The sequence below is a fragment of the Falco punctatus genome (genome assembly GCF_963210335.1).
Source record: "Falco punctatus genome assembly, chromosome: 5".
Lineage (NCBI taxonomy): Eukaryota > Metazoa > Chordata > Aves > Falconiformes > Falconidae > Falco > Falco punctatus.
Genome location: NC_137584.1, coordinates 21,295,277 through 21,322,390, shown reverse-complemented (window position 1 = coordinate 21,322,390; position 27,114 = coordinate 21,295,277). Strand labels below are relative to the sequence as shown.

The 27,114-nt window shown below is 34.8% G+C and overlaps 1 protein-coding gene across 6 annotated transcripts in view; it reads right to left on the bottom strand.

Moving 5' to 3' along the window:
- The window catches only part of CSMD1 (CUB and Sushi multiple domains 1), a 1,231,811-nt gene that overhangs the window by 478,684 nt on the left and 726,013 nt on the right, over nucleotides 1–27,114 (bottom strand). For all 6 annotated transcript variants that reach the window (XR_013928146.1, XM_080387724.1, XM_080387722.1 and 3 more), the window contains one exon: nucleotides 9,761–9,873. Coding sequence is in view for 5 of the 6 variants with exons in the window: in XM_080387724.1 (XP_080243850.1) it covers nucleotides 9,761–9,873 (113 nt within the window). In the remaining variant the exon portion in view is untranslated. The remainder of the gene's footprint in view (nucleotides 1–9,760; nucleotides 9,874–27,114) is intronic.

Genomic DNA, 27,114 nt, shown 5'->3' with positions numbered 1-27,114 from the left:
ATTTGCCACATTCACATGAAACAGTCTGAATGTTTTCACCTGCTCTTTCTTTAATCACATGGTATAGACTACTATTAAGCTAATAAAGGATATCTCATAATTTCAATAAACGGACAAAAGTATACATTTTAAAAAAATTAAAGCTTTTTCCAGAAAGGCTAAATATATAATAAATGCATAGGAAGATAAAATTTCAAATATTCATTTCATTATTATAGTTTTTATTGGATTAAAATTATCTTTTTTCATCAAATGTATAAATGAGAAAATTTAGGCCATTGATTAATGGTGTAAGGTATTTCATATTCTCAGATGCCAATAGGACTCACATTTTAGACAGACTGAAAATCAGACCGGAAAATAATGGTTTCAGTTAATTTTAAAAAAGGGAGCTATTCACAATCAACAGTCACATATGAAGCTTAGACAAAAATAATCTCGCTTTTAATAGAAGAAAAATTTATTCCTGCCTACTTCACAAACAAACATTTTCTGAGAACTTATCTCATAGTTTACTTGTACAGATTTTACCACATAGCTGAGTATGTGTCCTTGAAATGTAAAACAATTATATTAAAAAAAAAGATCTGGGAAATAATTTCATACACTTACTCAAATATCAAAATAAATGTCTTTCTGACACTATAATGACTGTATGGATAAGATGTGGGGAAACTGCTATTACAGTATCAAATTGAGGAAGAAGCACAAAGTAAAAGAACAAAAGAGAAAGGAAGAAAAAAAGATAAATGAACAAGCATAGTCTACTTAAAGCAACCATGACAGGTGTACTAACATGGTCAAGAAAAATTATTTATGCCTTAAGGTATGTAATATAATTTTACATGATTTAGCTAATTAATTTCCTGAGTGTTCATGATTATTTCTTTTTTATATATCACAGCAGGAAAAAAACAAACACATGGGTTAAAAAGTTAAATTTAGTTTTAGTTGTAGATACAGTTAGTTCAATATTTTAAGATACATAAAATAATTTAAGTAGTCACTGTAAGTTCCAAATAGCACCAACTGACAATAAAAATGCTGTAACTTGTGAAAATTATTTCTGAAGGAGAGATTTAAATAGCTCAACCTTCTCAGTTTATGAAGGAGACTGAGGTGACTTGGTGCTTCAGAAAGGGGAATTATAAGGTTAACAAAAGGCTTTTTACTCTGTTGAGGGAAAACATAACACCCCTACTGGTCACAGAAAGATCAAAGGAGACTAAAAAAATAGAGAAGACAGAACTATATATTTAACAGTGGCCATGTTAACCACAGAAATAAACAGTCAAGAAAGATGGTGTAATGTCTACTTGTTGATGTTTTTATATCAACTGGATTAGTTTCATGATAATAAAATTTAACAAAACACAAATTATTGCCTCAGTAATAATTAACTGGAAAGTACAGCATCACTTACGAGCTAGAAAATAAGTTTATTCTGCCTTTTTTATTTTATTGATTGCTTTTACCAATTTTCATTTCTAAATTTACTCTAAGTGACATTTATAATTAAAAACCCTGACTAAAAGTACTATGCATCCAGGAAATACCACAAATGCTTTTCAATTATGTATAACATAATTTCTAAGAATGTGTAGGAAGCACAGACATACACTAATGTGCCAACTCACTGAAATAAATCACGGAAAGTACTACTTTACCTAGCAGTTGATTTTACATTATTTCACTGATGGTTTTCCATTAGTACACATTTATTTCAGCAGCCTGTATTATAATAATTGTTTGACTTCAAAATTATCTGTTAGTTAAATACTGATTTATTCAAGGTACTCAAACACAGCAAATACCTAATTTCTGGTACCTGATGGTCAAAATACCTAATTCCTCCATGAACCTCTCTGATAACTTGTCAGAAATAGCATACTTAATTTGAAACACACTACAACAGAGATCTGATTCTTGCTGTAAAAGTCAAACACACCCATTAACCAAGTTTTGTTTTGGAAACATTATATTCTCTTTCTAGGAATTTTGAAATTAATATTTACCTTAATCAGATTAGTTTTAGTAGAGAAAAAAGCATTGTGAGTTTCTGTCTTAAATTGAAAACCAACGATATTAAAACAACCTTCTTCTATTGTTCTGGAAATAAGTGAAAGCTAAATGAGCATAGTACATATGCTGTAAATACACAAAAGCAGGGGACACATAATCACATCTTTTAAGTAATTCTGTGTACATTGGTAAGTTTTGTTGCTGAGAAGAGCTAGGTTTTCATCCCCTAGTGAGACTGTTAATGATGCTTCACCTCTGAGGTGAAGCACTGGCATAAGATAAATCATACACCCTGCAACTTTCACTGAATAGGTGCAGTCTTTGTCTATCAGCATAGGTGAGGGCAGAGGGATGAAGAAAAAAAAACTTCACAATTGAGAGAATGTATTTTTTGCCCTATGGCAATGCCATCGAGGAACAAGACAGAACAAGTACCGAGTGAGTCCAATTACATCCATTGGGAGTGTTGATTTCCATGACATCAACATTGCTGATATGACACAAACAAAGCAGACAAGGCAAAGCATGCAATTGTACTGTAATTTGTTCTGGCGGTTTTCTGGGCCATTTTAACCAGGTCTCCTCTCTAGAAACTCTGAAAGTATAAAAAAAATGCCACAGGTTCCCTGAGGAATTGAGAAAAATCTATTTTTATTGATGAAATCAACATCAAAAGATCAAAAACCGAAACAAAGGAACAAGAGAGGGGCATAAAAAAGGAGGAAAACAACAACAAAAAACAAAAAAAACCCCCACTCCTAACTCTTTACTCTATACCTATTGATTTTTAGATTTTTTAAATGTTCTTTAACCTTCTTATCTAGCCTGATGGAAGGTGGGACAATAAATATGAATCAAGGGGAAATTCAAAGACCACCAGTTAGGTATACTTTTTATACTACATTGTTTTACTTATACCTTCAGTTTGCCATGCATTTTAAAACTATATTTAGGTAATGCATTCAAGCATTTAATTCTAATACACTGATTTAACTTTATTATGTTAGTGAGCTGATTTCCTTGCCCATGTTAAAAACCAGGGTAGTAAATACTACAAAAACGCACGTTAGAAAGATCTATATTTGAAATATTTGATGAACAAATAAATGAACTATGCATAGTTTTAACCTAATTGGCAGTTTCAATATTTTAATGAAATAATTTCTAATAATTCTGTTCGCCTGTTCTAAAAGAAAACAATGAACAGGAAATTAAATTGGCTGTTCGCTAGTATTGGTTTTGTCTGACTGCAAAAGGCCAGGTTAACACCAATAATATAGCTATGCTAAGATGATAATAAACATGATGTACATGTTATATGCAATGAAAAGAGTAAGTAAAGTATCTGTATGCTAACTGTAGAAAAATCTGATAATCTGAATTCTTACTAGGAAAAGGAAAATAAGTCTTTATGCTATTGTTTAAAGATGTGTGTTGTGATGGCTCCCATACTGGCTTACTTTTGAAATGCCAGCGATATTGCTAGACATGTTTGGTTAGGCAATAAAAAGCTCAGCTGTGCACACACAAAGGAGCACCAAGAGATGATGGTAGATGGGAGACAGAGATACCACCTATCCCATGCTCCTCCCAGGACCATCACAGGTACCATCAACCCATCACAGGTCCATCTCCACAAGCTGGAAAGAAGAAACCCAGAGGGTCCTGGGCAAGTGGAGAAACCCTAATACCCAAGGTAGAGATGCATTCTCTACCATGGCCTCCCTGGGGCTGTTCCAGGTGATCTGCAGCCCCAGGGGCTGGGGGACACCCCACACCAGGAGCTCTCCAGTCACATCAAAGACCAAGTGAGGTCCCTGCTCAGGGGTACAGGGCTCATTGTGGGGTACAGGGGAAGAACATTTTGGGATTGCACAAGGCTGATTATGGAGTATTTATGGGGGGAACCAACATCAGGGAACGGGATGGATTCCGGTGGTTTGGGGAGGAACAGATATGCAAAAATACAGGAATAAAGGAATGGAAGGGACTGATTGCATGTAAACTGGGGCTGGTCATTTGTCTGAGCATGCCCTGTGCCTGACCAGTGTGGTCTGTCCTGTTTCCTGGTTAAACTCAATTTCTAATGCTTTTCCTGGGTGATGGACTCTCTGTGCATGTGTGTGTATGGGAGTCTTAGTGCAGCAACTGGAGTCAGACCATGAGCTGAAGGGCTAAATATCTGTGGTGCGGCACTTTGAGTGTGTGTGGGTGTGCAAGTGAACATGTGAACGCTTGAGTGAGTAAGTGAAGTGTCCTGGAAGCTAGAGGAGTGGGAAAGCACATGTCTTGGAGGGTGAGGCACCTGGAGGAGGTGGCTACTGGAGGGGCTAAAAGGTCCCAGATAACTGCTTAGAAGACCATGGGGCCTAGGGGTTGACTCGGACCCACTTGCCTGTGTGTGCTCACATGTTGGGCTGAGTACCAGCAACGTCTGTGGGCTGCAGCCTCAGAGGCTCATATGCCCTAGTGCCAGAAGCTGGGGAGACTGTGAACCAAGGAAGCTACTGGGAAGATTGTCTCAGCCCTGCTGCTGGAGGGACCCACATTGTCCATGCATTTATTTCCTACTAAAAGATTTTATAGAAGGAGGAAAGCCAGAGAGGAAAAACAGGATGAGGCTGTTGGTGCTGTCTGTGTTCACGAGTACTGAGTGTGTCTGTCAGCATTTATCTGTGTGACCAGATGTAACCAGAGTATCATACATGTATGGGTTATACATGTGCTCCATGTGTGTATGCCTGCTGGGAATACAGCACTGTATTCCGACTTCTGGCTGCATCTGTGTGCATAGGTCTGCTGGGTTCAATAATTCCCAAATGAAGAGTGTGCACTGCTTCTTTTCAGAAGTTCTTTTTTTTTTTTTGGTGTAGGTTGGTTGGAGTTTTTTTCTAATTCACACAACCTCATGACTAGATAAGAAAATTAAATAACAATGGAATTGTCTGTATGTTATTGTTACTAAATAATATTTGGGATTATTGTAAGGTAAATCTGATGAACTTCAAGAAATGAAGCAATTTTTGCTCTGTAGGAGCTGAGTGACTTGTTTTGAACTAGAGCAGAATTTAGAGTCTCAAAAGAGTAAGTAACAATAGGTACTATTTAATTTTCAATTAGTTTGACTACTGCTGCTTTTTGGAAGCAAAACTGAAGTCTCAAGATTAAATCTCTCACTTGTAAAGATAGGCCAGAACAGAATAGCGAAAAATGTCAAATTAATCTGCTTCAATCAATCTTTCAGCTGTCCAAAATTGAGTTAAACCTGCATAGCACTAGCTTTTATCAATTCATAACTTAAATTCATTAACTTTATAATTCATTATTATATTATTTTGCTACTATAGAAGCAGTTAAATTTAGTATTACTAAAACTTCAAAATACAAAAGATTCAAAGGAAGGTTTTTTACTAATGAAATAAGAGGTCTGAGGCACATATCAAATATTAATTCTTTTTCATCCGCCTAAACGATACAGACTGATATATCCAGATAGAGCCAGAAGCAGCTGCTATCTGCATGGGAAAGGAAACAATGCATAACTCTTGTACGATACACCATGAGGAGAGATCATTACCTGTAGTGACTTCCAGGACTGAGGAATTCCAGTCCTTCTTAACCTAATTCTCAGTGAAACCGCTATAGATACGTGGGATCAAAACAAGTAGATCTATACTAAAAATATCAAATTAACAAAAATACATTTGTGTCTTGGGTTTATGTGGCAAAGGGCAGGGGGGGGTGTGCTTACAGAGGTAGTTTCTGTGAGAAGCTGCTATTAGCTTTCCCTATGTGTGATAGAGCCAATGCCAGCTGGCTCCAAGACAGACCTGCCACCGGCCAAGGCTGAGCCCATCAGCGATGGTGGTAGCACCTCTAGGATAACGTATTTATGAAATGGAAAAAACTGCCATGCAACAGCAGCCAGGAGAGATGAGTGAGAATATGTGAGAGAAGCAAATCTGCAGACCCCAAGAGGGGAGGAGGTGCTCTACGTGCTGCAACAGATTTTCCCCTGCAACCCATGGTGAAATCCATGGTGAGGCAAGCTGTGCCCCATGGACATTAACAGTGGAGTAGATATTCACCTGCAGCCTGTGGAAGACCCCACACCAGGGAAGGTGGATGCACCCAAAGAAGTCTGTAACTCAGTGGGAAGCCCATGCTGGAGCAGGCTCCTGGCAGGACCTGTTGAGACAGAAGCCCACGCTGGGGCATGTTTGCTGGCAGGACCTGTGACCCTGTGGGGGAGCCATGCTGGAGCAGTTGATAAAGAACTACAGCTCATGGGAAGGACTTATGTGTAAGAAGTTCATGGAGGACTATGTCCCATGGGAGGGACCCGACACTGGAGCAGGGGATGAGTATGAGGAGGAAGGAGCAGCAGAAACAACCTGTGATGAATTGACTGCAACCCCTCTTACCCATTCCCCTGTGCTGCTCAGGTGGCAGAAGTAGAGAATTTGAGAGTGAAGTTGAGCTCAGGAAGAAGGGAGGTGTCGGGTAAGAGTGTTTTGAGATTTGGTTTTACTTGTCATTGCCCCACTCTGATTTGATTGGAAATAAATTAAATTAATTTCACCAAATCAAGTCTGTTATTCCTGTGATGGTAATCGGTGGGTGATCTCTCCGTGTCCTTATCTCGACCCATAAAGTTTTCATTGTATTTTGTCTTCCCTATCCAGCTGACGCAGAGTGAGTTGGGCACCTGGTGTCCAGCCAGGGTTAACCCACCACAGTCCTTATGATGCAATCTGCAAATGCACAAGCTACCACTTTTTGAGGAACATCTATTTGTAATTTTGTCAACAACATTTATACCTGACAGGTATTAACACTCTGTGATATAAGGATTCTAGAATACAATAACTTACTATCTGGCAAGGTTTAATAGGCTGCTTTCATTCCATAACTAAGGTCTGCAATCAAAATTACTAATTTCTTAATTTCCCCAAATCAATGGAGACTATTATTCTTGTGCAGCATATAGCTTTACCACACACGCACAAAATCACTTTGTGAATAAACCAAGCAAACAATCAAAAGACAGCACAGACTGATTTTAAGGGACTGTTCCTTCTAAGCAAGAAGCAAAAGAAAGCAGACTAAGTAATGTAGGAAAGCAGAGTCCTGAATACCCTAAGGATGTTTCCCAAGATCTATCAACCGTGAGAAAACAAGAATCAAAAAGATTCTTGGGGTTTGTTCAGATCGGCAGTGAGTTCTCATCTATTAGTAAAGTCAGTGTTCAATGGTTACTTCAGAAAGTCTATGTATTTATTTTAACTGTCCCAAAAATAGGATAGTTCAAGTATGCACCAATTCCAGCTATATGTAGGCATTCTGGAAAAGTCCGTTTACAGTATTGGGAATGGTTGCCCAGAAGACAAGCTCATGTATTTCACTGATTTTTCCTTTTTTTTTTTTTTTTTTTTTTTTCATGGTAGGTTCACATAATTATTTTACATAAGAAAGGCACCTAAGATGGAAATATCTGTCAAAGTTGTTGCATTTTAGCAGAAATAAGCTTCTGAAAACGTAAGGGAGAGGCTGACAGACCTGACATTTTAGTCTGGAGAAGAGAAAATCTGGGGAGGGGATCTTATTGGTGTGTCTTAATACTTTGTGAGATGAGAGAGTGTGAAGAAGATGGAGCCAGACTCTTCACGGTGATATCCATTGACAAGACATGAAGCAATAAGCACAAATTGCAACGTCCAAAATTCCACTTAAAAATAAGTGAAAGCTTTTTTACTGTGAGGGTAAACACTGGCACAGTTGCCCAGAAAGGTAGTGAAGACTCTGACTTTCGAGGTACTCAAAACCCACCTGGACATAGTCCTGGGCAGCTTGCTTTAGGTGACCCTTCTTTGAGGAGGACACTAGACTAGTGGCGCTCCAGAGGTCCCTTCCAACCTCTGCTATTCTGTGATTTGTGGTACTAGTAGGCTTCTCTAGCTGTAAATATCATGGTTACTTCTGTTTACAATAAAATCCCAAATTATTGCTTAGTTCTCAAATACACATGTAATAGAATTATTAATGCTGTGTAATAAAAAGCAATTACTGAAGCTGTTAGATTAACCATATTTTGATATCACTCTGGATTTTGATCTTATGTGTGTTGAAAGTCTGTCTCTTAGGCTTTAACACAGTTCATAATGTTTATATCACTAACATAGGAATCTATTACACTGCTATTGACCCTGATAAGACAGATAGCTGTGGCCGATGTAATTCACATAACCTTGTATTTAATACAGTAAATTGTATACACCTGTATTTTAAAACGATGATTTAAATTAAGAAATTTCCATAATTGTAAGAATCTGAATTGTGATAAGATACTTCCACTTGTCATTCATGAGCTGTATTATAGATGTCAGGTTTACCCTTACACCCAATATATGATGTATTATGCAGAGCAACAGATATACTTCTGAAATAATATCTCCCCAGATATCTCCCTAAAGCTCTAATTCCATGGTGAGTATTCAGCTAGAGATAAGATATATTGAAAAAGAACAAAATTTTCCAGTGTTGGTTACTCTATCCCAAACTTCCTTTGTTATTCTGTTGATTCTTAGTTTACTGGTGCATCAGCAAGAGAGGCCATATTATTTTTGTTATCTCTGGTTAATAGGCTTAAGACACAGAGTTAACATAAACAGTGCATTTAAATTCATAGTCATCAGCAGTGGTATTATATATGCATCTTCAGTAAACCTTGTAAAAATATGTTGTAAGTGCCAAGGGTTACAGAATACGTATTACTGTTGAGTTGCCAAAATAAAATGGAATTTCACAGATTTCTTTCTTTACAAAAATTGACAGTTGTTTTTTTTTTAAAGAAAAGAATTATGTATGTTAAATTGTTTTACACCCATTACACATTCATGTCATAGTCACCAGAAACATATAATTATTGCAGTTTATTTGTAATTTCTAACATCATACAGGCATTATAGTTTCAGGAAAAAAGGGTGGTCTAAACTCATAAATAATGTGATGGTGTGTGGAGTGAAATTATTTAAAATACCTATGTAAACACAGAATTCAAAAGCACAGATAAATTAAAAATCTCTTCTATTTTCTATAAAACTTCTATATAAAAAGTGTCTTTGATCTTGGAAAATGATTTATGAAGTACAATAATCAATAAAGGTTCCATTCTAAAAAATCTGCATGTTAACGAGAATCTAGGTTGAACATAGGCAACAACTGACAGCATCACTGACATCCTCTTTTCTTTTAAATTTGTATATGTAAATCTAAGTAGGAGCCTGAAATACAGGCTTAGCTACGCTAAGGATGAGTTACATTTCCAGATGATGAATGCAGCTTCGGGATACGAGTTAGATTTTGAGTAATGAAGGATGACAATGTTTAGATAGGGGTATGCCTTTGTGTGGAATTGACTTTCTGCAAGTTGCATTCCAAGCATGGTTTTAAAACAAAGATCAGACTGAATGTAAAACAATTGCTTATAGAAAAAGTAAGCAAGCAAATACATACTTAGAGCAAACTGCAATGTGAAGCACAGATACTTTTTTCAAAAGTAAATCCTTAGAGATACCTGATCCCACAAGGATAACAGCTACTTAGTGTAGAAGCACCAGTAGTGTGTCAGCTTTTTACTGCATTCTTGGTTTTTAAACATAAATTTCAAACTTCACCACCACTTTAGCAATGCTTAAAGGCAAAGGTCTTTTTTGATGCACTTTTCTAGGTTTCCTACCTTGGAACTGAGCATTAAATCCCTTTCGTCGGTGGTTGCTGTCAGACGTAAAATGGAGTCGTAACCAGTTCTTACTGCTGATAACAGGAGAAGGTAGATTCATACCAGTCAACCTGGAAAATGAAAAAAAATAATCTTATATAAATGGTGGAAAAATTCAAGTGTACACTTCTTAAAGAAAAAAAATATTGTTGTACTGTTTAAAATGTATTTGGCAACAGTGATTCACTGTAATCTAATCTGAATTTATTTATTACTAGTTAAGTAACTATTATGGAGAAATTTGGGTTGTTTCCCATTACAGCTATCCATTTTATGTTCAAAATTTGTATCTTTAAACTACTTCTTCATAATAACAAAAAGCAATCTTGTGAATGCATGTGTGTGTGCATGTGGTTTTGTATGTATGCATGTGTAAAATCATTCAGCAAAACACAAGCATATTTAATTATGACAAACCTTCATCACCTGACTCCCTGCTGTGTCAGTTACCTCACAGAAAACCAAATCTCAGGTATTAAGAAAGGATAAATAAGTGTTATGGGCACTAATTAATGTTAGCCTTGGTTGGTAAATTATTGGTACATAACTATCCTACTAATACTGTGACTGTGTATATTAACTTCTACCTATATTTAATAAAAAGGAGAATTTTAAGCACAACTGAATGCAAGTTAACCAGCTTGCACTAACTATGCATATTGTGGAGAAAGTGTGAATACAAAAACTTTCCTAATATCTTGGACCAAATTGGGTCATAGCATAGTCTGTCATTGCACCACATTTGTTAATATGAACATACTCAAGTGGTTGCCACAAAGTACCTGATATGGTCTAAATTCATGTCTTAGTTTACTAGATGGCTTGTGTGTATGACCACAATCAAAGTTTCAGATATAGGTGGTTTGGGTTTTTTTTTCCTTCTTTCTGAATAACTCTGAAGAGCTACAAGAAATTATGTTTCCCTTTTTCAAAAATTTTTTATTTGAAACAAAACCCAAAATGATCTGTATCAGAAATTCTCAGCTAAGATATAAGTTGTGTGAGGTTAGGTTTGCCAGTACTAAAGTAGACATAGCACATATGATCAAGAGTTAAAAAAATCCCCAAAACTGAACTCAGATTTTGTCTCTCTGAAATTAAACCATGTAGTGACATAGATGCCTTTTTCATTGCACTATTGCAATGTTACATTGCAGAGTTTCATCAGATATCCTAGATTACTAGGAAACCCATCATGTTAGGAAATACTGATGCTGGAGAGTCTCTTTAGAGACATGGCTGATTGCCCTTTCTTTCTGTAATGGAATAAGATTGACATACTTAAATACAGAAATTCTTAATAGATTTTTTTTTTTTCATTAGGACATACAAACTGCATCAGAGACATTTCGTTCTCATTAATAATCTCATTTTCTTCATCTGGCTGTTAACAAAATAAGGAACAAAAAAATAAACTATTTAAAATTATTTTAACAGCTTTGCTGGAAAGAAAGAATAGATCATTTAAAGGAGGATTTATGCATTTCAAAATGTTCCAGCTGGCTTTCAATAGTTCTTACAGGTGTTGGTCAAAATATTCAGCCCTACATGTGTTTCGACATCTCACTCTAATGGACTTTTATACTATATATACCCTTTCATACAGTCTTTAGGCCATTTTAGAGCATAATTTATTTTAGAAATTACTTAGATCAGGCATTCTCAATATCTCTTCACTATAAAGACTGGCATTTGCTAATTCTAAGCTACGTAGAATTTGGATGTACCTGTGGAAACTTCTGTGATATAATTAAAAGGAAAAGGAAAAATAAAAACACATGTGGAATACCAAAAAAACTTGATTTTCTATTAGCTATTAGCTATTGACACAATACATGCTAAATGTAAAGTTTTTTACTATATATAGTCTGCAGTTCTTATCACTGAACTGATAACTCATTTGTTCAAGTACGCAAAGTTATCTCCTAGAAATACTGATTTGGGGGTTGGTTTTCTTTTTTAAATGAAATATACATGTAGTAATATTCTATTTGTTATATCCAGAACTCCAGATTTCTAACTTTGCAAAACTGATTGCAATATTAAGTTGTTATATGAATTAAATTGTACATTAATAAAAGAGTAAATTAAAATAACTAGAAAAGCACATTCAAGGCAGGTCTTTCATTAGTTAAATTTCTACTAAACAGATATTTCCCCGGACCAAATACACACAAATATTTTCAGATCTGTGCGAACTCTACAAGGTACAGCTAAACATTCTCAAATCTTCCCATTATACTATGAAAGATAATGTTAACAAGCAGGACATTGAGAGAGAGAGTACTTTGAGCAAGTTATTTTAACAGAGTTCTAATTTAGTTGTATGATTCCTATGCTACTGAGTACTGGAGAGGAATGTGTTCTTTATCAGCAATGCTGTTTGTGTTTTAATTGAAAAGGGTGAAAAAGTTAAATATAACTTAGTGGCTAATTTAGTTGTAAGGCTGGTTTAGGAAGCAAGCTTATAACCAATGTACCACACACGGTTTTTTCTGTTAAAATTTCAAAACCTCTTCACTATAGTACCCAAATTCAGAAATGACAACAAATTCCAAATGAGACATTAGACTGGAATTCTGTGGCCCATGTGTGCATCAAAGGTGGTGCCCCAACACAAAATACTTCATTCTATGGCATTCGCCATGTGCAGGTGGGACTTCCCATGGACAATGTCAAGAGTTTCCATTAATGGCAGATCTAAAAGTTCATGTAAAATTGCTCTGTACATGTTAATTGACCATTTACCTGGAATTTCTGGAAGGCAGGTAACTGTGTGTGAAAGAGAAAGGTGGACATGATTACTGCTGAAAGTGTCAGATTGCCACCTGAACTGCTACAGCAGGAAGATCTGTTAACTCACACAAAAGTTGAAGGTAGTATGAAAAACTGATTTATTTCTTTCTTACTTATTTCTAGGTCTTTTTTATCAGAGAAAAGGAGTCAAATAAAATATGTCCATCACACAGCAAATGTCAAAACACAGCAAAATATTTAATAACATTACAGGTGTGCTCCTCAGAGAAAAGTAAGAATCAGTACTATCAAGGACAGCTTGTTTCCAGCCCCACAAAGTGGAATATTATATCTGCAGCAAGTTGCAGAATGTGGGGGAGATGTCCTAAAACACATGGTCATTCATTTTTCTGGTATACAAAATGCAGCTCCATGCCATGGGGAAGGGCTTGTAAGTCATGTATTTGAGGTCGCCAGTAGAGAGGCTGGACGCTACTGCTCAACTAATAAAAGACAATGATCTCTGCCAGTCCCATAAAGAACACCACAGTGCTTCTTCTGAGGCTGCAGAACAAGAAGGAATATTCCTTTGAGCTTTACCAATTGAAAGGTGTATCATGTACCACAATTTCTGACTAGAGTGCCCATATGCTCTCAGTGTGCTGGTGTTAATGCAGTCTGTGTCCTCTGATTCAGTGTAGCCTTTACTGTTATGAGCTAACTTTTGATATTGAGCATTCATGGAAAGCAAGCAGTTTGGTCACATCCGTAATAGTTAATTGAACAGTGGCATTTCACATCTATACCTGCTGGAGATTCTACACTATTAAAGGTTTTAGCAGCAACAACAAATATTAGAATCTTAGAATCACAGAATAGTTTGGGTTGGAAGGAACCTTTAAAGATCATCTAGCTCAACCCCCCTGCCGTGGGCAGGGACATCTTCAGCTAGATCAGGTTGCTCAAAGCCCCATCCAACCTGGCCTTGAACACTTCCAATGATGGGTCATCCACAGCTTCTGTGGGTAACTTGTTCCAGTGTCAAAACACTCTCGTCATCATGACACTCTTCTGCCCATGACTGATTAGCGTCTCCTGATCTATCCTGGGCACACTGTAGGCATTAGTCTAAACTACAGAGTTGAAATAAGCATTGTGAATGTGACCACCTCTTCTAACACTAACATGTAGGACTCAATCATTCTGTTAGGTGTAACTAAAGCAAAGTTGTCCCTGCTTCAAGTGGGCACCCACAGTATTAATTCCTATTGTACATGAATAGAAACAGAATATTTAAGCACAGATTAACTCTAAAATTAGATGTAGACTTGGAACTTTGTATCAGGAAGAAATTATTGAGATTAGATAAACAACAATTTTCTTAATATCAAAGTTCTCCTTTGTAGCTTTCATGCTTTAATCCTTATTATTTCTCCAGTGCTGTCTAAAATGAATATTGATTCTTGCTTCTTTTTTAACTGAAGACATGTATTGTTTGCAGAGTAATACAAATGAAATAAAAGTTCAGTTTTGTTCTAGTTCTGCCTCTGTTCTGAAAAGGGTAATGCTTTTCAGAAACTGATTTTAAGGCCCAGCATATGATAGCTGACTTGTCTAGGAGAAGTGATATCTAATCTAAATTACGTTAATAGAGTTTTCATAGACACACACATACACATGTATATATAATGTTATTTGGGCATTTTCTGGAAATACTTGGTCTTGTTTGCAGAAGTGTTCAATTTTCATCTCCACTACTGCTGTCAGCTGGTCCCTTAGCTTCTGCCATCAGAGAGGTAAAATTGGTTATCACTTGGAGAAGTAACAGGTTTGAATACTCTGTGCTAAACACTATTTGAGGCCATGCACTGAACCAGGGTTACAAGAAAGGTAAAATAGCTGTTCATCCACTGTGTCAATTGTTCAGTGACCTGATGAAGTGCAATCCCATGAGAAAAAAACAAAAACTAAACAGAACATAATTTTTCAGATAACATTGTATAAAGATGGATTTACCTGAGCGCTCAGGATGAAGATTGCACAGGAAAGCTAAATTCTCTCATTTCTACTTACTATATGTTGACCTGTACTCTATGGAACAAAGCCGACTTCCAATAAATTCCTGTGCGTGCTGCCTGCTACCGCATCATGAAGAACTAAAGGGCATGGTTTTGAGAGCTTTACAGTTATATTAATATCGTACTACACCTCTGCTTATAAACACTGTTTCTTACAAGAAATGATGACAAACAATTAAATCACCTCAGCTATTCTCATTCTAGGTCTGAAGGCAGTCTGGCTCCAGCAGGATTAGAGACAGCAGAGAAAGCTCTCTTTCTGTTGATTACTTTGAGAAGTAGATAAACTTTTTTTAATGATGTTTTATTTTTTATTTTTATTTCATAATTTCCTTACACAGACAATAACGTACTGTTTATACAAGACATAAGTGATTCTGGTTTAATTCAGTCTTGAAGGAGTAATATTTTCATTATGTATAGTATGTCAGATACAGAAAAAGAACATCCTATGACGTGTCTGCAGCATTATCAACAGATTGTAACAGATTTCATTGAAAATATTACTAACAGTTTGTTACTAAAAGATTTTTTATTTAGCTAAAATTTTCCAATAGTTATGGTTTGAGTCAAATTCAGGTATAGCAAACTATTTTACATTAAATTAAGAAAACTATCTAGAGAGGAAGAACAATTTTCGTTTTGATTGTGGATTTGCTAAGAAAAGAAAATAATTGTTTTTGTCAGAACAAATAAACCAATTTTTGTTTCTTTTATAGGGTTCTTGACATTGTTTTGAATATAACCAAGAGATAACCTATTCTTGCAATAGGAAACTACTGATACTTAACTTTCATGAAATTGAAAATGCAGGGAAGAATTGGAGGGGGTTATGTCTGTTCATTTACACTTGTCTTTCTAATTTATCTGTTTTCCCCATTTTCTGTTCAGCCAAACTTTTATATTTGCTTATCAGATGAATTAACATTATTAGTTCCAAAATACAGTATAATATTATTTTATATTTTTGTATTTTTTATATTTATAAATATTTTTCTAGAAAAAAGTTAATCAAGTCTAAACAAAATATAATGAGATTTGAAAATACAAGCTCTATAAGGACTATTTCAAATTTTAAAAATACACAGAACGCTTCCAACAAAACCTATTATTATTTTTTTTATTAATTCTGCTATTTCTATATTCACCTAAGCACAGAAGTATTTCCCTTTTTAATGATTTTTTAAATTTATTTTTGAAATAATATAAAACATGTACTGAGTTTCCATAACAGGTCTCTGAGTTAGGAGCCGAAGAGATAAAATTGTACCCTAATTTTACATTTAGAACTAACTTCCATTCTGAAGTCCTCTCAGCTAAAATATCTGTATGAGCAACATGCAGATACATACCAAAACAAGAACTTCAAAGATCGCCACTTGCTACCTGACAAATAACAGGAAGTAGTGTACAAAGTGGTGAAGTACTATGGTTGCACCAAATATATGAAGACAATTTGTGTGTGTATACATATATCCTCTTTTTCTGTATTATATATATTATATATAGAGATATATTTCAAAAGGATGTTAGAAGTCTATTACCTCAAACTCACTGTAAGACCAAAAACATTGTAACTATATCTGGCAGCCACCATTTTTTCCTGTATTTTCCCATGTTTGTAAATGTATAGTTTTATAAGCTGCGTTAGAAAGCACTTGACATTGAAACATGCATACTGTGGCTGCAGTTTCACACAGAAACAAGATGCTCTAACAAGTGGCTGCTGCCTGAAAGAAGTGTGACATTTTTTTCTGCTCTTCCCCCTCATGCATTTACTATTTTGTCAATCCTTTTCTTCTGTATTGCTCCTCTACACGTATTAACTTTGAATCTTGCTGGCATTTCTTTGATCTGATTTAATTAATTAAAATGGCAGAAAATTATCCTTTTTGTTTGTTTGTTTGTTTTTTGTTTTTTTTCTTCCGCTGCAGTTGGGACATCCATGTGACATTTTAGTGAATTAATCTGTTCATGGAAAAGAGAAAGAGTCAGTGCCGGCACTAATTTAGTGTCAGGAGCACAGGAAAGTAAAGTCAAATGGTGACCCACTGAGTATCGTAGAGCTGGAGCTGCACGTCACCACTCTTGTAAGGAAGAATTTAAAATATAAGTTAAGGGACAACTCAACAAAATATAAGAGGGGACAGCTGGTCTAACAACAAGGCTATGTGCATTCCCAGTGAGATGAAGCAATGCTTATTATGCTCAATAAGAGAGGCCAGATTATCTCCTAGATAAGAACTAAACATAAGTTTCACGGTAAAGGTTTAAATTTTCTCTTCTTCATGTGGAATTGAAGAAGAAAATGGAATTTTCCATGGAATGGAAAAGGTTCAGTAGCAGGGCCAGGGATGGGCAAAGAGAGGGGGAGGGTAAGATGTTTCTAATTTTCACTTTTAAAGTAATTAGACCAAGCATGATTTTTCTCTCCCTTCCTTGCCTATTTCTACAACCATGTATAAATGGTTGTTCTCGATACTGTGAATAAATGTTTCCATTTTCATTTTACCTTAAGATTACTTGGGATAAGAAAGAATTCAAACAAGTACTTAAGTGTTGGGGTGATCTCCTTTTCACCCTAATGGTATAAAGACATCCTATGAGCACATTAGAAAGTCTTGGCTTGCTAAGCACCACTACACAGTCTCCTGAGAATTGTTCAGGATAACGGTATGTCCCTAGGAAGCTGAATGAGACTGATAGAGGTGTTTTCAGTTGAGTCAGGAAAACTGATGACTAAGAGCATTCCAGAAGGATCTTGCTGTACTGGAAAAAAATGACAAATACCTTCAGGCCTGATGGACCACAATGAGTTTGCCACAAAATTTTATATCAGACAATTTTTGTCAGTCTAGGTCTAAGAAAATAGCTGTAATGAAAACACAAATTTAATGGAAGGATGGAAGAATGGAAAACAAATATAGATGAGTAAAAGAACAAGCCGAAGAATAAAGTCTTAAAAAGAGATCATCAACTTCAATGATTCAGATCCTTTTGAGTAGTCTAAGAATGCTACATTTCTATTTGCACAGTTTTCATACTTGTTGTAACTAGAAGGTTTAAACATTAATAGATGAGAGCATGCTGTGAAAGTTCCTCTTCAAAATGAAATAACCAAACATTAAATAAAAGACTATGTTCCATAATCATGTTATATGGAGCCACTGTGAAGTTACTACATTCATTAAGCTCGTTACTAACTTTATTGTACTATAAAGAAACATTGACTAGTAAATATTTTGGATATATGTTTCATATGGAATGATTAAAAAGAGAGAAGTAAGACTACTTTGCCAGTGATATGGAACTTTGAAAATATGATGAAGTTACGAAGATGAACATTTTCAAAGTCTGGTAAAATGTTACTCACTCCTTTTATTTTCTTCCCATGGCACTTATTAACTGTTACATTGAAACATGCTGATGACTGATCTATTTAAACCTAAAATACTATCACTTAATATAAAATTATTTCATTTTATATTTTTTTACATTAAAGTTTTAAATAAGGCCATAGTCAGATAGCTTAAAATGGAAATTTTAGCAGAAATTTTATATACTTTCTCAGAAATTATTCAAATTATACCCTGACAAGACATAGGTTAAGTTTCTTATTTGTCTGACAGAAGTTTACATGCAAGTTCAGACACTATTTGGTCTGGTGAAATGAGGAGAAAAAGATGGGCTTCATCTTACTTAATTCCTGCTGTTGGTATGCAGTGGTCTCCATCTGAGCTAAGCTCCCTGTATTGTCAATGAAGAGGAGCAAGTACTTTGGGAGTGCATATTATCTGAGGTATTTAGACTTCCACAGTAGTTTGAGATGAATCTCACCCTAAAAATGTGAGAGCTAGGCTGAACAGATCAGTAAATATCAACACCTGAATATCATCCAAGGCATACAAATGCTATTATAGTTCAATTCATGGGACATGACATAACTTAGAACTTTATTCTCTGAGGATAACCCTCTTTGCACTTTCTCTGTAATTATTCTAATTTTGTGCACAAAAGTCTCCAGCCTCTTTTTCAGATTTGGTTGTACTTCAAGCAGGATTTTATACTTGCACATACTCTGTGTTTGTCTGGAGGTTAAAGCCAAAAGCAAGATTTTTTTTTAATTTATTTATTTTTGAATGGTGTTGGAAAAAGAGCTTTATTAAGAACACCTCTGTTTATTGATTCAACAGCATTAGCAAATATTTTTGTTGATTATTGCTCTCACATTTGACAAACATCAGAGGGACAACATTCCACCGCACTCTGGCCAGAATATATTTCCTCTGGAGGACTGTTACTGCCCTCAAGCTGATGAATAAAAGAATAATAATTCCTTATACATCTAGCGTTTTTTTTCTGATATATGGCTTTCACTGTCCATCAAAAGCGGAACATTAAGTTCTAGGACACAGCAATCAGTTAGATTTTAATGTTCAATACAGTGATATTCAACCCAGGCCCTGAGCCCTACAAGCCACTCTTCCATAGCTTTCAAGGAGTTCTTCCATCCAGAGCTAGGAAAGGTAAGTGCAGGGTCCTAAGGTTAATATGGCAGCTGTCCTGAAGGGAAATAAAAAAAATTTATAAAGCTCACAATTGTATAAATATGAAACTAAATTGTGGGCTTCTTTATTGCTACCAGTATATGGTAGTTGAGCACTTCAAAGATAAAATTCTGCTTTAAAAATTCTTCCCCAGTTGAGCGTAATTAATAGCTGTAAGGATAAAATACAGATCTTACAGCACACAGTATTCTGTTTAGGAGCACTGCAGCTGTAGTGTTTTTACTGCCATAATCCAGATGGGCATTTTTGTTAACATTCTGAAAACTTTGGATTTTTTACTGTGTTCCTATTAATCCTTTAACAAATTGCCCAGTGACCCATATAGGGGAAATTTTAATTTCTTCAATAAAATTAAGAAACTGCTCATCTAAAAATTAGCTGCCAATTTTATTTTTTCTTTAACTTTCAGTTATTATGAATTCTTCATATAGGATTAAGATCTAGCAATATACTTTCAAAAAAGCAGATGTATAGATTAATGTTCAGTAAACATCAATGTTATTATGAAATATTTATTATTTGCCAGCACAATGGTCATTTTTCATGCACAGGATAATCTCCCAGAGTTGTTTATTTTTAGTCACAACACCTAAGGTAAACAGAAACATGCAGACACACTATTTTGTATTTTCAGACATAAATATTCTTAAAAACTCATTTAAATGATATAAAATAATCTATTACAGGTAGAATGGGAATTTTGTAGTACATCAGATGCTATACTTCCATGCTGAAAAAGACTATTCTGTAATACTCTATAATGTCTTTTGATTTGTAGCTGCTACTGTAAGATTTTCACAATAAGCTAAAATGAATATACAAATATAATGAATTGAAAAATGTTTTTCCATTCAGTGTAACTAATTTGATTTCATTACTTCAGTAAGTGTTCTCCACTATGTATTTCATATTGGATGAGTTGTTCCTTTTTCTCAAATGAAAGATTTCAGGTGTCCCATTTGGCTTTGTTATAAAATAACTACTGGAAAACAGGTATCGAGGGGAAAAAAATAATTAAAAAAAAAGTCACTGGAAGTAATACTTCATAGTTTATTTTTTCTTACATTTTCTTTTGCCAAAGTCACATTGTTCTGACTTAGATAAAAACCCCACAGTTTTCTGTATTTAAAAAGCTCCATCCTAATATGGGGATGTTTAGTAACAGTCCCTAAAAGATAAATGTAAGAAAATTTTTAAGAGCCCTTCCAGAATGTGACTTTCTCCAGTGACTACAGGAGATGAGTTTATGATCAATCTATCTGACACGTTCAATAAAAAATAAGAAAGATCTCATGATTGTTTCTCTGTCTTCTTTTATGATCTTCTGTTATGAATCTCTCAGACCATAAATCAATGAAAACCTGTTAACCTACAATAGAGTCAAACAATATCTGGTAAAAGAACACAACTCATTTGTTCCCAGTTACAGAGTGCTGGGGCAAGAGATGCTAATAGACAGCATTTCAAGTCTTACAAGGATATGACTGTACACAGTTTATTTTCTTTTCTGGAAAAAAAATAGTACGTACATTTCCTCTTAAAAAAGTCATCAGAATATATTTCTGTTTCGTAATAGCATCTCACAAAACATGTATTTCTTTTAAATATCTGTCTTGGATTTATGGAGTTTACTAAGATTCTACGATAAAACTCCAATACTCTTCTAATCAAAACAGAGGTTGAAATTACCAGGATAAGGACATTTCATAAATATTATTCAGTCTCTATGTATATAATAAGATAGATAAACTGAACTGTGCAGTGATATTTTATAATACTCTAATGTAATACATCTAACATGGTTTTGTCCATCAGTGAAGTATTATGTTTTGCTTATGTATCGTGCACTTTAATTTTCCCATATATTTGTTTACATTTCCTAGAGCTTAGAAACAGTGACAGGTCTAGCAATTAAATACCTATATGGCAGAGTACGAAAAGAGTTTGTTATTAATAAAACCCTACATTCAACAGTCACAGATAGCCCAAGGCATGGGAGTCTACCTGACTTTGTACCTCCTTCGATCTGAAGAGCCTGGCTCAGAGATGTCACCTGGAAATTAGACATATGCTAGGTTTCTGCATTTCGTATCATGTGCCTAATTATAAATCTGAATAAATTAATCTGAATCGAGCTCTAAGGTCTTACCTACAGCTGACAGTGGAAAAAACTTTAGGTGTCTTTTTCCTCTCAAAATCCAGTGTACTTCACTGAGAATTGGTATATAAAAGGCAACAGAGTAAGCAGTTAACAACTAACTTTATGCATAACCACCTACAGCTTATAAAACAGACACCTAGAATTCTCCTCAACCTACAGTTCTTGCACAGTTTCCAAAGGCTACAGGATATCTTGCTCAACAAGGTGTAGGTGCCATGGGAGTGAACAGAAAAATGGACTACTATAAAACGAAAATGCAAGAATCACAGCCCATACAGAGAGCAGAAAAGAGAGATCATTGATCTGTATACAAAACATATTAAGTCAGTAATGTAGAAAGATCAGAAGGATTTCACTTTCCTGTGTTGCTTATATATCTATTCTATAATATTAGATAAAAAGTAGATACAAATATACTGGCAAATAGGAAGCAGAGATATTTCTAATTGCTTACTAACCCCGATACTTGCAGTAACTTTTTGTGAGGGCTGCTATCACATATCCTTTTCCACGCCATTTTATGCAAACTTCTTAGGCAGCATGTTTTCACACAGAATTATACTGTCATAATATTCTAAGGAAATACTAATAAGAATCTCTTCATTATAGCAAGGAAGATGTCTCAAGGAGTTTAAATCCTGTTATCCTTTTGGATGTATTCACTGTAAAGTAGATGAATTTCCTATAAAGCATGTGTTGATACTAGATATCTGTCATCTACTGCATCATAGGAACTTCATTCTAGAATAATTTCCTGAATAACCTAGTCCTTGTATGCACACGTGTATGTACTTATAAAATTCTGTCATCCTGACTCATTTTGACAGCACCGGAAGAAATATTTCCAGTCTAAAAGTAGGCAGCTGCTTGCCTAGTGCTCACAAAAATTATAAAGCCATAAAACCCCATGATCCTCTAACACCTCTAGCCTGAATCAGATGGGTCAGTTTTGTGCTAGACATATGTACACGCATATCCACCTTTCTACATTAAAAATAGATGTATTACATATAAAACCAACCTTATGCCTCTTCTACAGAAGTAACACAATCCCATGACTAACAAATCATAACTATATCATAAGAGCCTGACCAACTGCTGTGAACAAGCACCATGCTCCACAGGATCAGTCTACAGCACAGGACAGCACTAGATTCAGTCATCACAGGACTCAACAATGTATGAAACAATCTCTTTAAATTACATTATCCCTTATTGTTCTATTACATACTATCCCGTGCTGCCAAGGCCTACCAAGTATGGGGACTATTTGTATACTCCACATATGATTTTTTTATCTCTGTGTTTCTGCATATGTGCATATTCTTATCCCACTCCCATTTGCATTCAGCAGCCCACATCATAAACAATGCAGTTCACTCTTTTCAGTAAACAGTGTCTTGCTTTGAATCTATATGTATGTATGTTGATACATACATCCCATACAATGAATCAAATTTTTAACAAAATAGTATCACTGTTTATAGCAGCATTAAAAGGAGATCATTCATATTACCCGATATTACCAAATATAATCATATTATTACCTCTCCTGGATTGAGCAAGGCCTTGAAGACAAGCCAACCTTCATGTCAAGATGGGTCAGGACTATCCAGAAGACCTCTTATCATAGGACTGAGACAAAAACTTTACAAGAAAAGGTAGTGCAACTAACAACCAACACAGAAGCAATTAAGGGTTTTAGCATTACTTAAAAAAAATAAAATTTTAGAGTGAAATTAATATTCAGATCCCCAGTTTTCACTGACATGAATAAAACATGTTATAAACCATACTGTAACATTATATAACATCTGTCATTTTTTTTTATATTAAATATAAGAAATTCCAATTTTTTGACTGTCGTCATTTTGTTGGAAGAAAAACTCAATCAGAATGAAAAAGCCTGAGCTTGTCTAGTAGGTACAAGGAAAGCTCATATTGCCACAGTCAAGCTGTATTTTATTCTGATTCCTCACTTCTTTATCATTATGTATATCATCTCTGAAAGCGTCTTCATGTAGTACATGTGGAAGTCACTGCTAAAAGACACAATAGAAGTCAAAAGCCATAAATATTATTTAAAAATAGTGAAGAACAGTCCATCAGTAGTTTTTAACTGTGATAGCTGGATGAACCATTCAGTTCAGCAATGATGCCTGTTAAAATCTGTGAGGGTAAAGGCAGAAAGAACTTATCTGTGTATTTCCTATTCTTTATATCCATTTCATAAACATCTGCTCGTGGCCATTCTAAGAAACAAGCTAGTTAAATCTCTGCTCTAAACCAATGTGTTTACAAGACTTCAGTCAGCAACTTTGAGTATGTCATACAATATTGTCTCTTTCACTTTCTATCAGCTGACATTTAGTGAAATCTAAATTCCAATCTTGCTTTTCTGTTTATTTGAAAAGAAAGAAAAAAAAAACCAAACACACCAATCCACAAAACAACAAAAACCCCAAGCACTATATATTGAAACCTTGTTTAATTGGTATACCTGTTCAATATTTTCCTATTTTAAGTCTTCATTATCTCATAATCATGTAATTCATATATTAAGTCTTTTATTTCTGAAACTTGCTTTGTGAAAGATAATTTTTTCACCGATCTTCCTACGGAAGGAATACAATTAGTATTAAAATATTCTGTATCAAAAATGACCCACATATATAAATTCTTCCTAATAGAAACTTTAACTTACTTATAGAGCATGATATAGTATTTTAGCATTAGAACATTATAATTATATATATTGGAAAATAGAGATTTCGTTACAACAAGAAATGGTATCTCCGTTGAGACTTTCTTGATAGAGCTACTACAAATAATAGTATATTGCCTGGTGCACTTCTGTCTTTAATATGGGAATTTAAAGAACCAGTCCAGTCTTCATCTGACTAAAAAGATTAGCAACTTCAGATGAGTGTTTATGGACTGATTAGTACAAAATTAGGATTGAATTTTGAAAATACATGATCTACACTGAATTCCCAATGAAGTCTATAAGAAGTCCACATGCAGTGAGCTTGCAACGTTAGCTTTATCTGGCATTAGGAGTTTTTTCATGTTTATGAAAAGCACTATAAATGTTTCTATCTGAATATATAGAATAGTGAATATACGGAAAATTGATTGATTGATTGATTGATTTTCATGTTTTAATGTTCTGCCTGTTCACTGTGTAACGCAATGTGGCTACTGAGATGCTGACACCTAGCATCTTTGAAAGTCATATCAGCTGGTATCTTCATGTGGACATAGTTCCAGAATTTGGGCAAAGGAATTGAAAATTCAAGTGTGATCAGCAAACATACTACTCAGATGAAACACTGGCATGACTTCAGCCAAGTAATGATAATAAAAAGAAAATAAGCAAACAATTGTCTCAGTATCTTCATGTGGCAAAATTAAAACCAAACAAGTAAACCAACCCACCATGTAGTAATCCCAGCTGTATTGTTAGTATTTCTAAAAAGTAGGTTTTCCCTTGGGATGGAAGCTTTGTGCTCTACCACATTTTTTTTGGTTGTTTTTTTTTTTTTTTTTTTTAAAGGATGTTATGAACAGTTAGACAAATAACACTGTATTCACTTATTTGACTGAGAGTGTGCATTTCATTGATACTTTCAAGTAGTAAAATTACCCTTGCAGGTCTTTGTTGATACTGGATTAACTTCTAAGTTTGTTGCGTTTCCTGCCAATTCTAAAATTTATCTTGACATAGAGCTAAGGCAAATGCATACATCCTTAGTATATCTTGCCAAGCAAGTTGATTTATCTACATTTTTAGCATGTTTTACTTACATTGACCATATTATTTTGTATTTACCATTGAAACATTAAGTAAAAGACTCTGATTTTTTGTTTAGGTTATTTTTAATTAGCAAAAATTAACTTTATTTCTACCCGAACCACAAAATTCTCTCCCAACAATAAAGGTAGTGTGGAACACCACCATTTTCCAGTAATATATTCTTAACTGTTTGGGATTATTTTCACAGTTTGTCTGTACACAGCAATTTAAGATGCCAGTTATAAGCAAACAGAAAAACTTGGTATTCCCTCTCCAAGTATTATGTTTCATAATTATCAGGAAACAACTTTAAACAAAAGTACCATGTGACCACCATACTTAATAGGAATAGACATTTAGGTATCTCAGCCTCACAAAACTTGTCTCCTTTCTCTGAAATTATAATATAAGGACATATATTTCTGTGTCAGCAGTATAACATGACAAAGAGTATCTGTGGCAGTTTGACATAAAATGTTGAATGCATCTTCTTTTGAGAAAATTTCAGCCTAACAATGAAGAACTGAAATAAAAAAAAAAGTTCCCCATACTGATTTAAAACTTTTTCTTTCCATTTTATGAAGCTGCCAGATTTGACTTTAAAATATTGTTACTATGTAAGGAAAGGAGCAGCATGTTATGCACAGCCTCTTGATTTATTTTTTGGTAGCTTGTTAAGCAAGAGTAATATCTGTTGGGTCAGTGGGAAAAAAATATCTCCTAAATGTCACAAACCACAAAATAAGCAATAGGGTAAGTATAGACTCAAATAATACATATTGCTACTGAAACCAAAAAGTTCCCCAAAACAAACTTAGTTGTACATAGACTGTTAATACACAGCCTCATAGAGTATCAGGAAACAGATGCATTCTGGTTTTGTGGATATGCCCCCTCTAAATTTTGTCTGCTGTACTTGCAAACAAACAAACAAACAAATAAATGGAAAAGGCAAAGGAAATTGGTGAAGGTTCAGTGGGAGAGAATCAGAAGAAATGATTTCCAAAGACACGCCATGGCCACTCAGATTCTAGACATATATAAAATAGTGTTAATTTCAGTTGGTCTATATTGCTAATGCCAATATAATATTGAATAGTGGGGTGAAGAGAGATAAAACTTCCTCTGCTAAACTGCTATCAGAGTTAAACCACATAATAATTGTTTACAATAATGCATATTCTGGAAACCATGTGAATGTCTATTTATTTTGAAATTTGGGAACAGAAAATCCTCAATTTCCTTATTGCTAAACTATGTGACTATCATGAACTAGACCCTTGTCTCAGTAACACTATAGAGCAACACCACTTCCACCAGAACGTAAGTTTCTTCAGTGTTCTTTTTTACACAGTAAATATTTATACCCTCAATTTAGCTATATGTATTCCTGTTCATTTAGTCAAGCAGTCTTGGTCTGTGGTAATTTAGCATGGAGTTTGAGCCTGCTATTTTTTATTGCTGACATGATGAGTGATGTACTGTTTCATCAATTTTTCGCGTATTTTCAAGTTCCCCATACTGCTTTATGAGGTTTATTGCCTACATTGGACATAAGACACTCATCCAACTTACTTTCCTAACACAAATAAGCCCAACTATTTCTAACAGAAAATACAGAATTCTTAAAATTATATTTATAGATTGCAGAAGAGTTATAAATATATTACTAAAAACAGATTTCAGAGTATATATATCTGGTGTTTAGTAAAATGTATGCAAGAGCTTTTTCTTTATTTATTGCAAGCAGATAGGACTGTTACTTCTTGAATCAAGATAAATGATTTCAGATATATTTTTAAAAAATCAAGATGTGAAATATCTTTTGTGTAGTTATCCTTCACTCTGAACCAGGCTGCATCAACTGCATTCTCATGAATGGTAAGTTTGCATCATTTTGGTTCAATTACAATTCAAAGTTAACTCCGTAAAAGCATTGGACCATGTTGCATAAGATTATTTTTTTTCACAGA